Source organism: Emydura macquarii, unplaced genomic scaffold, assembly GCF_026122565.2.
Source record: "Emydura macquarii macquarii isolate MOO-44397 ecotype Brisbane River unplaced genomic scaffold, CSIRO-AGI_Emac_v2 contig_431, whole genome shotgun sequence".
NCBI lineage: Eukaryota > Metazoa > Chordata > Testudines > Chelidae > Emydura > Emydura macquarii.
In genome coordinates, this window is record NW_027130568.1 from 12,443,649 (window position 1) to 12,459,526 (window position 15,878).

The following is a 15,878-nucleotide window of genomic DNA, read 5'->3' on the forward strand; positions in this document are numbered from 1 at the left end:
CCTTATCCTACTCCCTTGTCACTGGGGGGTTTTAAGGCTGCAAAGCTCCCTGCTTACACTCTAATATCCCCAGCTAGCCAGTTTGTGTAAAGGCCGGAGCATGAGCTTTGCTTTTTCCTCAAGGGCTATGATCAGTGTATTGCCAGCAGTTGCAAACAACCACACAACTCTTTCTAAGCAAGCATCTTTATGCTTAAGGTAAAAGCATTACACAGAAAACGTTAAAAAAAAGTAAAAATCCCTGCGCGCATGCTTAAAAGCTTACCAGAAGTCAACCAGCAATCTTTTAGTGCCCTAATACATCAAATTCCCTCCAACCCTTCCACAAGGGTTAGGTCCCGTCTATTTGCTAGATCACAAAGAAGGCCCTGAGTCAGTTCAAGCTTATACCAAAAGCCTTTCCTTTGTCTCTTAGACTCTGGAAAACCCAACTTGAACCAGTAATATACAGATAACAGCAAGGGTTGGTACGTCTCCAGAGTTGTTTAGTCTCAGTGAGTCATCTGAATCACCCCTCCCTGTTTTTAATTCCTGGAGGAGCTATGGTAGCCCTCCCCCAATAGAGTAGAACATAATCTTACAGGGGTCGGTCCGTAATCTTACAAAGGTTGGTCCTGGGGCCGGTTTTGTTCAACCTCTTCATTAATGATCTGGAGGATGAGGTGGATTGCACCCTCAGCGAGTTTGCAGATGACACTAAGTTGGGGAGAGTGGTAGATACTCTGGAGGGTAGGGATAGGATACAGAGAGACCTAGACAAGTTGGAGGATTGGGCCAAAAGAAATCTGATGAGGTTCAGCAAGGACAAGTGCAGAGTCCTGCATTTAGGATGGAAGAATCCCATGCACTGCTACAAACTGGGAACTGACTGGCTAGGCAGCAGTTCTACAGAAAGGGACCTTGGGGTTACAGTGGACAAGAAGTTGGATATGAGTCAACAGTGTGCCCTTATTGCCAAGAAGACTAATGGCATATTGGGCTGCATTAGTGGGAGCATTACCAGCAGATCGAGGGAAGTGATTATTCCCCTCTATTCGGCTTGGTGAGGCCTCATTTGGAGCATTGTGTCCAGTTTTGGGCCCCTCACTAGAGGAAGGATGTGGACAAATTGGAGAGAGTCCAGCAGAGGGAAATGAAAATGATTAGGGGGCTGGAGCATGTGACTTAGGAGAGGCTCAGGGAACTAGGCTTGTTTAGTCTTCAGAAGAGACGAGTGAGGGGGGATTTGATAGCAGCCTTCAACTACCTGAAGGTGGGTTCCAGGGAGGATAGAGTTAGGCTGTTTTCAGTGGTGGCAGATGACAGAACTAGGAGCTATGGTCTCAAATTGCAGTAGGGGAGGTCTAGGCTGGATATTAGGAAAACCTTTTTCACTAGGAGGGTGGTGAAGCACTGGAATGGGTTACCTAGGGAGGTGGTGGAATCTCCATCCTTACAGGTCTTTAATGCCTGGCTTGATAAAACCCTGGCTTGGATGGCTTAGTTGGGGCTGATCCTGCTTTGAGCAGGGGGTTGGACTAGCTGACCTCCTGAGGTCCCTTCCAACCCTAATCTTCTATGATTGTATGATAAACCAAAGAGATTGCATACAATTGCAATATCTGTCACAGCCTCAGTCCAGGTCTTCGTGTTCACATCACAGGACTCACCGCTGACACTAGCTGGCATCAGCAGAGTGGCCAAGGATCTATTTGGAAATGGAAACTCAGATACTTTCCCACTGCTAGAAAGAACTCCTCCACAACAGGGAAGTGGTATGTTGGGAGGAAGCTTTCACTGCCACTGTTGTGCTATCCCTGGTTTTGAGACTAAACCACTATTGCTCCCCAACGCTGTCAAATCCAAGCTCTTTTATAAGCTTGAAATTGATTTTAAAAGAGGTTTAGAGGGTTTTACAAATCCCAGATAAAAATGGAAAACAGTAGCTGGAGATCTGAAGGAGCTAAAGTACAAAGTGCTGACAGTCTCTGTCTTGATGACATTTTAAAGCAGAGGCTGTTTCTCCACATTGCATCCTTTTAAACGTAATGTGGTGGCATCAAAGCTATAGTTGTTTACCCGGCGGCGTATCTAATAAAAACGCTCAGAGTTGTTCTGTTCAACTTCCTTTTAATGGAACCTGTTTTATGATTCCTTTGGGTTTCTTTATTTTAATGTGTTCTCATTGTTCCTACTAGGTAGATGAGCTGTACGAAGCCTATTGTATCCAAAGACGTCTTTGTGATGGCGCCAGCAAAATGAAGCAAGCATTTGCAATGTCTCCTATCAGCAAAGCCGCTCGAGAGAGTTTGTCTGAAATCAACAGAAGTTACAAGGAGTACACAGAGGTCTGTGGTGATCCGTTCTGTCCAGTCCTGCGCTGGTTGACATCAGAGGAAGTGTTCCCAGAGATTTCAATGGAATTTTGTCTGAATAAGGACTTCAGGATCAGCACTTAAATTCATGCAGCTAATTACTTTTCCCTTTTGAAATATTTGTCTGATTAGAAATATTATAGGACTGTTTTATATCTACTTCTATGGGGCAGTAGGAGACCTGTGAATACAAGCTTGTCCCTCTGTTAGAGATGGATCGGGTGGGCAGCATGCTGTAACTGACACAGTGACATCATGTTGTAATGCCACAATATCACCATCTAAACATGCACCCTGAGGCCACTGTTTGGGAAAAGACACAAGTCTGCCCTGAATCTGTCTGTCTGTACTCCAACTAAATTCTTCCCATCCTGCAGATTTCAGCACATTATAGTTTCCATTAGTCTGGAACCTTTGTGTAAAGACACCTGGCTGCATCTTTTCCCATTTTACTCATTATGATCAAATCTACTTTATTAACATGAGATTGCATCATGATATGGAAAAAACTATAAAAGGCTTTAGTAGCATAACAACCACCACAGCTCTTGGGTAACAGCAACCTCCTTGAATACAAAGAAAGCATTGGGTAAAGTCAATGCCTCTTTCTCTCCACAGCCTTTTCTCATGGTGTGTTCTGCATAGCTCAAAGTATAAAAATATGTTGAGATGCACTTTGGCACATATCCTTGACTGAAGGAAGGGGTGGGAAAATGATCAGTTTACGCCATGATGGCTGAGATTTCCTTCTGCCAATGCAAGGAATATACTGCAACAAAAGAAGAACATTGGGCCAAATTCAGCCCTGATGTAAGCAGGCATACCTGACCTGAAGTCAGTAGAGCTGCATCTGTCTATTCCAGGGCTGACTTTGGTATATTGATTTTAATTTAAGATAACTTATCCCAGAATGTTCATTAGATAAAAATATTTTCTTTCCAAAATATTCTTTTTGTAAAAATAAACGGGGGGTTGATCTGATGTCAATTTTCTGTTTTCCAACACAGAACATGTGTACCATTGAAGCAGAGCTGGAAAACCTATTGGGGGAGTTTTGCATCAAGATGAAAGGTAATTGCCTCCCCCGTTTCTGCATGAACAGAACTGCAAGAGCTGCTCTCGGTGTATTTCTCTGTGTGAAAGCTCTAAGGGCAAAAGCTAATTTAGGTTTAATGTATGAGAGGTTTGTTTTTCACATCACATCAGTTGCTGACTTCAGAACCCCCACTTACACCCACACTCAGCAGAATGGATCATGCCAGTTTGATGTTCAAATCTGTACAGTGAGCTCTTCAAAGCCAATTTTTCCTATTTTTGAGGGAGATGGGGTGATTAGATTGCATGGCTTTGGCTCTCAAGATGAATGTGTGATGCAATTTGTAAGGCTACTCTATCTTTTGCCTCTATTTCCATGTTCCTTCCACAAGTCTGCTAAGAAACTACATCAGTGGCTGTGGATCAGAATTTTAAAATGTTTTCTTATTGTGATACGACATTTCAAAGCCACTTTACCTTTGCAGAGATTAATTTTTGGGGGGGTTTTGTTTTTTGAGTAAAAGTTAAAAATAAAGAGTAGGGATGCCTTACTTTTGAAAGACCCACCTAGCTCAAAGGTGTCATCTACGTTCCAGCCTTAAATCCTGCGTTTTTACATTGGAGGTCTGATTCCTACCACTGCATTAATGGTTCTGAATACAATACAAGCACTTTTGCACTGACACAGATACATTCTTTGACAGTTTCAGTGAATCATTAGGTGTATTGAGTCTTGAAATGAGACTTAAGGGCTTGAAGAAAAATTTGGAAAACTGATTTTTTTTTTTAATTCTACTTGTAATTTTTTTTCACTCTCATCAATCATTAGCACTAAGATAATCATGATAACAAAACCTCTTTGAAAAATTCATAAGCTTTTTATGTCTATTCCTCACTGAAAGTTCCTGTCCACACTAGATGAAAAGACATTGCAAAAAAACATTGGTTGGAGCATCTTGAGCTTGCAACACATGTAAAAAGGCTTTGCTTCCATGTGCCAGTTTCTCCCAGGCATTTTACAAACATTGATTATATCAGTTGGTTGCAACACCTGAGCCCTGGTCTACACTTACCTGGAGATTCAGCGGCAGACGACGGGAGTTATGCAAGCTATGCAGAGTAGCTTGCGTAACTCCCGTCGACTGCTCTGCTTCCCTTCTGCGCGCTGTCTACACTGTGCTGTGCCAACGGGAACCGCATTCCCATCGATGCAGCGCTATGCTACTTGAGGGAGTGGTTTTACTCAGTCGACTTCCTGATCGATTGAGCGGGTCTACACTGACCACTCAATCGATCCAGAAAGATTGATCTGGCGGCGGTGACTTTGCCACCATCAGTATAGACATATTCTGAGACAAGATCTAGATTTAGCCAAGATCAAGCTGTATTGATGCGGACTATAATAATTTGCCCCCAGTGGAGATGGGAAGTTGCAATTGTACTTATTTAGCCACTCCTAACTCCATCCACAGTACAACGTCTCCCATTTAAAAGCCCCTGCTCACAGCAGTAGTGCTGGGCACTATCAGAGAGGCAGTCCCAGAGTGCACTGATACAACCAAGGTTATAAGACATGCTATAAGTGGAAAGAGTAAAATTGGTTCTGTAACAGAACTGCTGTGTGGACACCATAAACCAATTACAAGAACAGATGCTGCAAAAAGCTACTTCTGGAAGTCAGCATCCCTGCAAGATTGATGTGTGCATAATGTGATGTTGGTGACATCACTGTTGCTTGCAGTAGAAATGATTATTGTCATAAATGGCATAACGTCAAAGGCCTGACCTGCATTTCTTGCGCACCCTAACCTTTCAGTGAAATCAATAGCCTGATCTTGCATTCTATGCATGTAAGTGAGGAATAAGCATCAGGAATGGATAAAACAAGAGATAAACAATAACAGAACTTAAATAAAAATCCTGACTACATGTAGAAGCGCCTAACATAAAAGAATGGGGAAGATAAATGATGCATAGTCAGAACTTTCTCTATGAAGTTTAAGATTCATAATGATGACTTCACCTTTTCAAAAGAAATCCTCAAGCAAATAACCAATTCAGTCCTTGTTACTTCTGGATCTCTCAAACAACTGTAGCAGGTGAAACAGCAACATTGTTATCACTCTAGGATCTGAGGGTGGAGCTGAAATATACATCTCTGAAAAATCTTAAACATCCCGTCATTTCACTGCAAGTCACTTTTATTTTGTGTGTCATGAATTAATACCAGTAGAGCAACACAGTCTCCTCCACTTGCACTGAATAAACAACGTCAGAAGGTAAAGGGTCTTAGCTCTGTTTTCATAATGTATGATATGATGATAAAAAAAAATGATCATTTTACGAAATAAGGATAATGGCCTTGCTAGCCCTCTGTTCAGGATTAACTCCTCAGTCGAAAGGAGGAGTACTAAATATCATACACGTGTGCCAGGGAGTGCCACCTGTCTCTAATACTGTAGGTGCTTTCACAGTCCTAAGTGCTAGGGGATGGGCACAATCAACTAAACTAACCTCCCAATATTCCTGTGGAAATACACTTCTATAAAGCTGTAGCCATTTGAACAATAACTGAGGAGAGGCATGATCCTGGGTGAGCCCAGTAATGCCAAGAGCTGCAGTGCTTCCATACTCCTTTTCAGACTTGCTCTCCCTACCAATCCCTTTTGTGTCCCTTCACCCAAACAAATGCTGTAGGCCCATCCTCCTTTCACCTGGATCCGATCACAGACAAAGCAGGAGCTGCAGTTTTAAACCACCCTCTCTCCCCCTTCCATTTGGCTGAAGACCAATGGGTTCTTTTATTTACATCCAATACATTCAGTGATGCTACCCAGCAGAGATCAGGTTGGCTTATCCAAGCACCTTTACGGAGATGGAAGCAGCGGCAGAGTGCTAGTAAACGTCAATTATTTATAAACAATAAATAAATTAGAAAGTGGGAGGCAATATGAGCCCTGACAGATGCCTGCTTTGTTCTTCTACTCCCAGTGTTCAGGAGAGAGTAAAGGATATGCTGGGTTCTGTTAAAGAATCCACCTAAGACGTGAAAGGAACGGTCTGGGTCCAGATTCTTAACACAAGCTCAACCAGTAGTAAAAGAATAGCGTTTACCTGCATTAGGGTGGATTTAAGACCTCCCATTTTTTTAAAAAGAGGGCTCGTTTTGTGGGTACAGCAGTGAAGCCTGGAACTCAGGAGTCTTGAGTACGATTCCCTGTTCTGCCACAGTCTTTCCGTAGGACCTTGGGTCAGTCACAGGCCTAGATTCTCAAAGGTATTTAGGCATTTCAGTCCCATTGAAATCCATGGGAGTGAGGCACCTAAATACCTTTGAGATATCACAGTCTCTCAGGGCCTCACTTCACCATCTGTAGAACAGGGGAAATGCTTCCCTACCTAACCAAAGTGTTGAGAAGATAAATTAATGTGCAAGCTATTCAGACACTATAGCAATTGGGCCTATATAAGAAGTGTTCAGAGTGATATAAAGTAATGGGATGAAGTAAAGGTGAAGACTTTTACGCCAAATATCAGCAATAGTTTTTTAATTAGAAGATATGTGAGACTGCAGGAAAGTGGAAAAAGTTCCCTCACGTGAGACAATTAAAATTAGGCTTGTGAAAAACTAGCAGATGTGTTATGACAGCTATAGGGAACAGTCTTGCATGAACTGGGAGAGGGATATAACTGGTGTGTCTATCTCTAACTTCTATGCATCTATAAAGTATCTGAAAAGAATCCTGCTGTTTATAATTTGGTTTGGTAACACTTAACAAGTAAATGTAAAACAGTCAGTGATGCCAACTCCTATGAGCCTCATGATTTGAGGTTTTATTCTTAAAGCCCCAGCTGCTAGAGTCCTATAGTTAACATGAGAATCTCCACTTTTTTATTTATTTATTTATTTATTTATTTAAGTACAAAGCATTCAGCCCTCCTGGTTACAGAGAAAAGCTTGAAAACATGAATTCTGAAGGCTCAAAAGGCAAATAACTACTCAAATTTCTTATTTTTAACATATTATTTTCAACCAATCTCATGATCTGTTTGAGGCCTGGCTCATGGTTTTTGAACAGTTGGAGCTGGCAGTACTGGCATTCTCTGAATTTTTATATCGGATGGCAAATACATCTTAAAGTTATGAAGCTGCTCTTACTGAAACAGTAAATTAGGTTTGTGAAGGATTGCTGCCACCTATAGACAAGACTTGAGAATAGAACACAGTATTATTGCAAGCCTGCATGACATGTACTTGGTGACCACTTTACTAACTGCCTCAAAGTCAAGGGCCACTCCTTACAAACCAAGGTCAGATTCTGCTCTCAGTTACATAAGTGGAACTTAATTGTTGTCAGAGAAGTGACATCAATGTAAATGAAAGCAGTTTTGCGATATAATCTTGATTGTGGATGAGTGCTCAGTGTATGTGTATATAATACACCATGCAACATTGCATATGATATTGGAATCAATTTACCTGCAGATCTAAGCTTTTTTTGTACAATTCAAAGTGTATTGCTTTAATGCTCCATTGAATAATTGCGTTTATTATAGGTGTCACAATTATGTGTGTGTGTGAGAGGAGATTGAAAATGCATTTTTTAGCCATCAGAAAATACTTGATTTGGGGCTTGTCTTATTAGCTGACTTGTAGAGCTGCACTAAAGAATTTGAGGGGCTAGTAGGAAGTTTTCAAAGTTAAAATCCAGACAGGAGCGTAAATCAGATATTCAAACACCAAACAAATCAAATCCATGATTGGGTTACTCTCTGTCTAACCACACATCCTACTCTCATGTTCCCCAGCAACAAAATATAAACCTAGCAGCTTCTCTGCCATCAGTGGGATCTTTAAAGGAGCCAGAGGGGAAGCCTGAATCTCCAACAGTAATACTGGTGGGTTCAGCCCTCTTAGAAAGCATGTGCAAAGTACTGATGTACATGGCATGAGTGCACTGATGCCACAAAAGAGTGCCAGGATTTTGATCAGGTTTTAAGCATGCAGTTTATACAAGAAAAGGGAGATAGAAAGGGAAGGAAAGTCTAAAAAAGAGTGCCTTCTAAAAATGAGCTCAAATGTCATTTGCTTTTAGGTCTGGCTGGCTTTGCTCGTCTTTGTCCTGGAGATCAATATGAGGTAAGTATCATGTCAGTTTCCTTAAGATAAAATAACCGGGGGGAGAGGTAAAGAGGAAGCAGATTTCCATCATTTTGTACATGATCATGAAAGTAACTTATTGTGGTGACACCTCTGGAAAAAAGTTTTTTTTCTCATGTATATAGTAAGAAAAGCCCCGCTGTTGTTGTTATGACTGAATGGGTCAACAGTGTCAGCAGTCAAGACTTCAAGATCAGACCTGAAGTATTAGATGATGGCTATTAAGATAACAATAGGTCTGTCTATAGCTTTATTTTAGAAAGAAATCATGTCTCACAATATCTTATTTCTGGCATGAGTCTCCAATTCCTCTGTATAGATGATGCCTCCTTTATAGAGTCAGGGAAGATCAAATAGAACAAATCTGTTAGAGAAACACTATATCAATGGGACACTTAATACCAGGGTAGAAAACATATAGGAATGACAAGGCAGGTTGTGCTGGAGGGGGAGTGGCACTATATGTGAAAGAAAACAGAGTCGAACATGGTAAAAATCTTAAATTAATCAAGCTGTACCATAGAATCTCTATGATGGAAATTCCATGCTTGAATAATAAGAGTATAGCAGTAGGAATATACTACAGATCACCTGACCAGGATGGTGATGGTGATTGTGAAATGCTCAGAGAGGCTATAAAAATAGAAAACTCAATAACTGAGATTTCAACTGTCCCCAAATTGACTGGGTACATGTCACCACATGCCAGGATGCAGAAATAGAGTTTCTAGACACCATTAATGACTGCTTCTTGGAGCAACAAGTCCTGGGACCCACAAAGGAAGAGGCAATTCTGGATTTAGTCCTAAGTAAATCACAGGATCTGGTTCAAGAGGTGAATAGAGCTGAACCATTAGGTAATAGCAACCGTAACATAAATAAATTTAACATCCTTGTTAGGGGAGAAAATACGAAAGAAGCCCTCCACAGTAGCATTTAACTTCAGAAAGGGGAGCAACACAAAAATGAGGAAGCTAGTTAAATAGACATGTTAAAGGAACAGTCACAAGAATGAAAGGTCTGCAAGCTGCCTGGAAACTTTTTTAAAACACCACAACAGAGGTTCATATTAAATTTATACCCCAAATTAAAAAGAATAGTATGAGGACCAAAAAAATCACCATGACCACACAACAGAATAAAATAAGTGGTTAGAGGCAAAAAGGCATCCTTTAAAAACTAGAAGTCAAATCCTACTGAGAGAAATAGAAAGGAGCATAAACTCTGGCAAAGTATAATTAGACAAGCCAAAAAAGAACTTGAAGAGCAAATAGGAAAAGACACAAAAATTAACAGCAAAACTTTTTTTGGATACATCAGAAGCAGGAAACCTGCCAGTCAATGGGGCCACAGGACAATTGAGATGCTAAAAGAGCACTCAAAGAAGACTGGGCCATTGCGGAGAAGCTAAATTAATTCTTTGCATCAATCTTCTCTACAGAGGATGTGAGGGAGATTCTCACACTAAGCCATTCTTTTTATATGACAAATTTGAGGAACTGTCCCAGATTAATGAGGTTTTGGAATAAATTGATAAATTAAACAGTAATAAGTCATCCAAGAGTTCAGATGGAACTCAAATATGAAATTGCAGAACTACTAACTGTGGTATTTAACCTATCGCTTAAATCAGCTTCTGTTCCAGATGACTAGAGGATAGCTAATGTGACACCAATTTTTTTTTAAAAGTCTCCAGAGGTGATCCTGGCAATTACAGGCTGGTAAGCCTAACTTCAGTAGCAGAAAAATTGACTGAAACTACAGTAAAGAACAGAATTATTAGACATATAGATGAACATGATTTCATGGGGAAGAGTCAACATGGCTTTTGTAAAGGAAAATCATGCCTCACAATGCATTAGAATTCTTTGAAGGGGTCAACAAACATGTAGACAAGGGTGATCCAGTTGATATAGTGTACTTGGACTTTGAGAGAGCCTTTGACAAGGTCCCTCACCAAAGGCTCTTAAGCAAAATAAGCAGTCACAGGATAAGAGGGAAGATCCTCTCATGGATCAGTAATTGGTTAAAAGAGAGAAACAAAGTTAGAATAAATGTTTAGTTTTCACAGTAGAGAGAGGTAAACAGAGGTGTCTCCCCGGGATCTGTGCTGGGAGCAGTGCTCTTCAATATATTCATAAATGATCTGGAAAAAGGGGTAAACGGTGAGGTGGCAAAGTTTGCAGATGATACTAAATTACTTAAGATAGTTAACTCCAGAGTGGACTGCAAAGAGTTACAAAGGGATCTGACAAAACTGGATCAGTGGGCAACAAAATGGCAGATGAAATTCAATATTGATAAATGCAAAGTAATGCACCTTGGAAAACATAATCCCGACTATTCATACAAAATGATGAGGTCTAAATTAGTTGTTACCACTCATGAAAGATCTTGAAGTCATTGTGGATAGTTCTCTGAAAACATCTGCTCAATGTGCAGCAGCAGTCAAGAAAAGTGAACCATGTTAGGAACCATGGAACCAAGGATAGATAAGACAGTAAATACCATAATGTCACTGTATAAATCCATGGTATGCACATATAGTATGGTATGGAATATAGTAGAAATGGAAAAGGTACAGAGAAGGGCAACAAAAATTATTAAGAGTGTGGAACAACTTGAGGACAGATTAAAAAGACGGACTATTCAGCTTGCAAAAGAGAGGACAAAGGGGGCAGGAAGAGATATGATAGAGGTCTATAAAATTATGAATGGTGTGGAGAAAAAAGGTTAAGGGGTAAATAACAAAACATAAGAACCAGGGGTCACCAATGAAATTAATAGGCAGCAGGTTTAAAATAAGCAAAAGGAAGTACTTCTTACATAATGCACAGTAAACCTGTGGAACTCACTGCTAGGGGATATTGTGAAAGACAAAACTATAACTGGATTCATGAAAGAATTAGATAAATTCATGGAGGAAAAGTCCATCAATGGCTATGAGCCAAGATGGTCAGGGATGAAACCCCATGCTCTGGTTGGCCCTAGGCCTGTGACCGCCAGATGCTGGGAGTCAATGACAAAGGAGGGATCACCTGATGATTGTCCTGTTCTGACAGTAACTAATGCCAAATGCTTCAAAGGGAATGAACAGAAGACAGGATACTGGATAGATTGACCATTGGTCTGACCCAGTATGGCCATTTTGATGATCACTAGTCAGCCTTTATCAGAGGCAGATCAGAACCAGCCAGAACCTTTTTTGAAGTCAGTAGTTTGATAAAAGATCCCTCCCCTTTTACCAAAACCTACTTATTAATCCACCAGTCACCATTTCTCACTGGCAGTGGCAGGCCAGCCAGCTAGCTAGCTAGCGACAAGTTCTCTCTACAGAAGACTGGCCACGCATCCTAATTCTCCCTTACCAGGATCCTCCAGCTAAAGTGGCCTGCTATTCTCACTCCTTTAAATTGTAGCATTAGGTATGGGGCTTCCTTCAAATTTATGCCACAGAGTGTACAGAATTTTGGAGCATGCAGTATTCCTGTGTCTTCCTGAGAGAACATAAGTCCCTGGAGAATCCTGGTGCCTGAAAAGAGAACAAACAGCCCTGTGATCCTGTCTACTGTCTAAGGAGAGAAGGGAAGCTGTGGCCTCGTGGCAAGGGGAGGAGAGAACAGAACTCCCCATGCAATCTCAGATCATTCAGAGAAGCTTTTCACAAGCATATCAACTTGTGCTATTTTTGCAAATCTCACCTCTGAATCTTTCAAGTCTGTCCATCTCTAGCAGTGATGCAATATTATTAATGACTTCACCGTCTCCTTTTTCTCAGCCCTAGCTGCTGAGAGGGAAGGGATTTCTGGTATTAAGGGTTGCCTTTCTTTCCTGCCCTGGGCTCTGGATGGGAAGGAGCAGGTATTTCTCTTCTCTTTCCCTTTATCTGCTAAGTGTGAGGCAGAAAGCTTTGCAGCTTTGTTTCTGAAAACATCTAGTGATATGAGAGCAGGTTTGCATTATGAAACAAATGTGAGAGAACACACTGCAGTGACCCTTCAGCATAGACTTTCCTCCATGTTTGGTGGAAAGCAGAGTTCAGTAGTCAGAGGATCTATTCTTCAGGTGTATTTCAGAAATTACCCTTTTCCTCACGTCTTTTTCTGACATTTGTCTGCTGAGACGGTGAGCGAGAGAACAGGTAGAACATGTGTACCAAGGAAAATAAAAGGACTTTTCTTTCTCACAGATTTTCATGCGGTATGGCCGCCAGCGATGGAAACTGAAAGGCAAAATTGAAGTGAATGGCAAGCAAAGCTGGGATGGAGAAGAAATGGTTTTCCTCCCTCTCATTACTGGGCTGATCTCTATTAAGGTAAACACACCAGTTTGTACTGTTCTAGCCGTATGCTGCTAAAAGCTGCCCATAAAGCTGAAATACAATATGAGGCCCTGTTCCTAATACTACAGCTCTTTACCCTTGCAGGTCACAGAAGTTAAAGGACTTGCTACTCACATTCTAGTGGGAAGTGTTACATGTGAAACAAAGGACTTGTTTGCAGCTGGGCCTCAGGTGGTTGCTGTTGACATTAATGACCTTGGGACTATCAAGCTGAACCTTGAAATCACCTGGTAGTAAGTAGAACTGCTTTACATTTCCATGGGTCAACAGCTTCTCAAAGCCAAGTCCTTGTTTCCTTGGTTAAGAGCACTGGGAGATGATGATGACCCCCACTTTACCACAGACTTTCTGTGTGACCAGGGGCTAGTCACTAAAGGTACGTCTACACTTACAGCGGCATGTAGAGTACAGACACTGCACGCCCAGCTAGCACAGGTATAAATAGCAGTGTAGACAGTAAGGCACAACTTAGCTGAGTAGAATAACGTTGAGTGCCTTACACACCTGCACCGTAGGGTATATACACACTACGAGACTACACACCAAGCAGTGCCTCCTACGTCTACGCTGCTATTTTTAGCAGTGTAGTGTCCTGCTACCTCCCTCCACCAGAACCTTTCCCTGTTGTTTATAGCTACACATCACAGTGAAGAGTGTGGACGCAACCTCTCTGATTGTGGCATGTAGCAGCACATACTCTACATACCGTCGCAAGTGTATATAAGGTTTTAGTGAGGCTGGAATGGGCAACAGGGGAGGGATCCCTTGATGATTACCTGTTCTGTTCATTCCCGCTAAAGCACCTGGCATTGGCCACTGTAGGAAGACAGAATATGGACTAGATGGACCATTGGTTTGACCCAGTATGGCCGTTCTTATGTTAGTGTGTTTGTTCAGTTCTCTTTCTCTAAGAAGGGTAGAACAGCACTTCTCTACTTCACCAGGGTGTTATGAGGATAAATACAGCATAGATTGGGGCACTCAGATACTACAGTAATGGGGGTATATAGGTACCGTAGATAGATGTTGTCTCATCAAACTCAAATATCTGAGGGCAAAATTGGGCTCTTCTTATATCCATGAAAGTCTGTTATACTGGTGCAAACTTTAGTGGAGATACTCTGGATTTACACTAGCATAATAACCAACAACAGAATTTGGCCCATAGCATTAAAAACTAGGCTTCACATACTTGACACATTGCTTCAGGGTAGTGGGAAATCCCTTGACATGCTCACCCCACAGCAATAATGAGCAGAGGCTGATAGAGCTAAGATTCAAAGCAAGATTTCATGGCCTTTTAATGAAGTATCTACCTGTCATCTTTAATCAAACACCAAAGTATTTAACATTTACGTTTGTGTGTGTTATATCTTATAATGCAATAAAGCATGAAACCAACCATGACAACTGCTGTATTCCATTATGATGCAGCAGCTCTATTAATAGTAGAGCACCTTACTCATAATTATTTATGATACTTGTCAGCTCAAATGCAAGAATATTTTTCATACTGTAGGAGTCACATATTAGCAAAGATAAAGTTATTCCTGGCAGTGGACTACTTTTATCCTAAATGAGAATCATGCTTCTGAGCTAATTGCCTAATGAACAAGATTTTCTCTTAAACAGTTCATTTAAAAACTGAATTTTCCTTTTTAGATTTGCTATTAAAATCCATTCCTTTTGGTTTGTGTCAGGTGCAGATTATTCTAATGAATACTAAATTAATAATAATACTAAACAAATTTTCCCTGTAATTGTGATGCAGTTTCATTCATCCTAATGTGTGTGTGGGTTTTTTTGATTTTTTTTTGCAGCCCATTTGATGTTGAGGACTTGACCCCAACCACAGGCAATGTGAACAAAGCATCTGCTCTCCAAAGAAGGATGTCCATGTATAGCCAAGGCACTCCAGAAACTCCTACCTTCAAGGACCACTCATTCTTTGTAAGCTATGTTTGGCGTCACATAGTTATGTAAAGAGATAATCACTGCCTCATCAACGTAGTAAATGCTTAATTGCTTTATAATGCATTTTTCCCAGCTTCATCACTATGCCCTTATAAACTCTGTGCTAAAAGCAACACACTTCTAGCTGTTCAGCTTAAAAGGAAAGTGCGTTTAGGTTCCTGTGACCCTACAATACAATATGGTCAGTTATTTTATGCCCGTTCTTCTGCTGTGTGCTTGTAATATTTGTGTAGACCTTACAAAATGTATTTCTATTCTGTGATAGCAGTTTAAAAAAATTAGAATAATCCATGTTTGTTGTTTAATCTAACTCAGGGTGAAATTCACCCTTTATGTAAAGGATCTGCACAAGGCCAAGGTACCACTTAAGCCCCATGTAAACCATATTTTGATGGATTAAGTAGCATTTAAGTAGTGCATTGGCCTTGCAGAGGTGAATTTCACCCACAATTAAATCTTTAATTAATCTTTAAAGCTAGTCATTTACCTGCTATAACTATGATGCATTCAACTAACTCCCCTTTTTGCTTTAACTACTGAAGAAATGGCTATATCCTCCACAAGACAAGCCACATTTGTCAGTTTTAGATGTCCTGCAAGACACTTTCTTTGACAAGCTTCAGCGCAGTCGCTCTTTTAGTGACCTGCCATCTCTCAGGCTGAGGCCTAAAGCAGGGCTAGAGCAATATGTGAGTTTTGCTGGTGGGAGGGTGGGGGGTGTGTGTGTGTAATAAATGATTGTTTCAGTGTTCATGTGGCTTTCTCATTTCCATGCATGCTCTGTTTGGATCTTTAGCATCACAGATCATCTAGTTTGCTGACTGGTTGCAGGGGAGACTAAGTATAAGCCTAAAGCTTCTCTTATGAAAGTCAATAGCAAAATTCCCATTGACTTCAATAGGATCAGGATCACAAACACCATCTAGGAATGGGGCAGAGATTCAGGTACACGTGACAGACAACCTTGGTTGATCGCTATACTTTTCTTGTCATCTGACCTGCAGCATAAAAT

The 15,878-nt window shown here is 40.9% G+C and overlaps 1 protein-coding gene across 2 annotated transcripts in view; it reads left to right on the top strand.

Moving 5' to 3' along the window:
* The window catches only part of RIPOR2 (RHO family interacting cell polarization regulator 2), a 91,027-nt gene that overhangs the window by 53,177 nt on the left and 21,972 nt on the right, over positions 1 to 15,878 (top strand). For both annotated transcript variants that reach the window (XM_067537571.1, XM_067537572.1), the window contains exons 7-12: positions 2,178 to 2,327; positions 3,362 to 3,425; positions 8,486 to 8,529; positions 12,740 to 12,865; positions 12,977 to 13,125; positions 14,713 to 14,842. In XM_067537571.1, the coding sequence (XP_067393672.1) occupies positions 2,178 to 2,327; positions 3,362 to 3,425; positions 8,486 to 8,529; positions 12,740 to 12,865; positions 12,977 to 13,125; positions 14,713 to 14,842 (663 nt within the window). The remainder of the gene's footprint in view (positions 1 to 2,177; positions 2,328 to 3,361; positions 3,426 to 8,485; positions 8,530 to 12,739; positions 12,866 to 12,976; positions 13,126 to 14,712; positions 14,843 to 15,878) is intronic.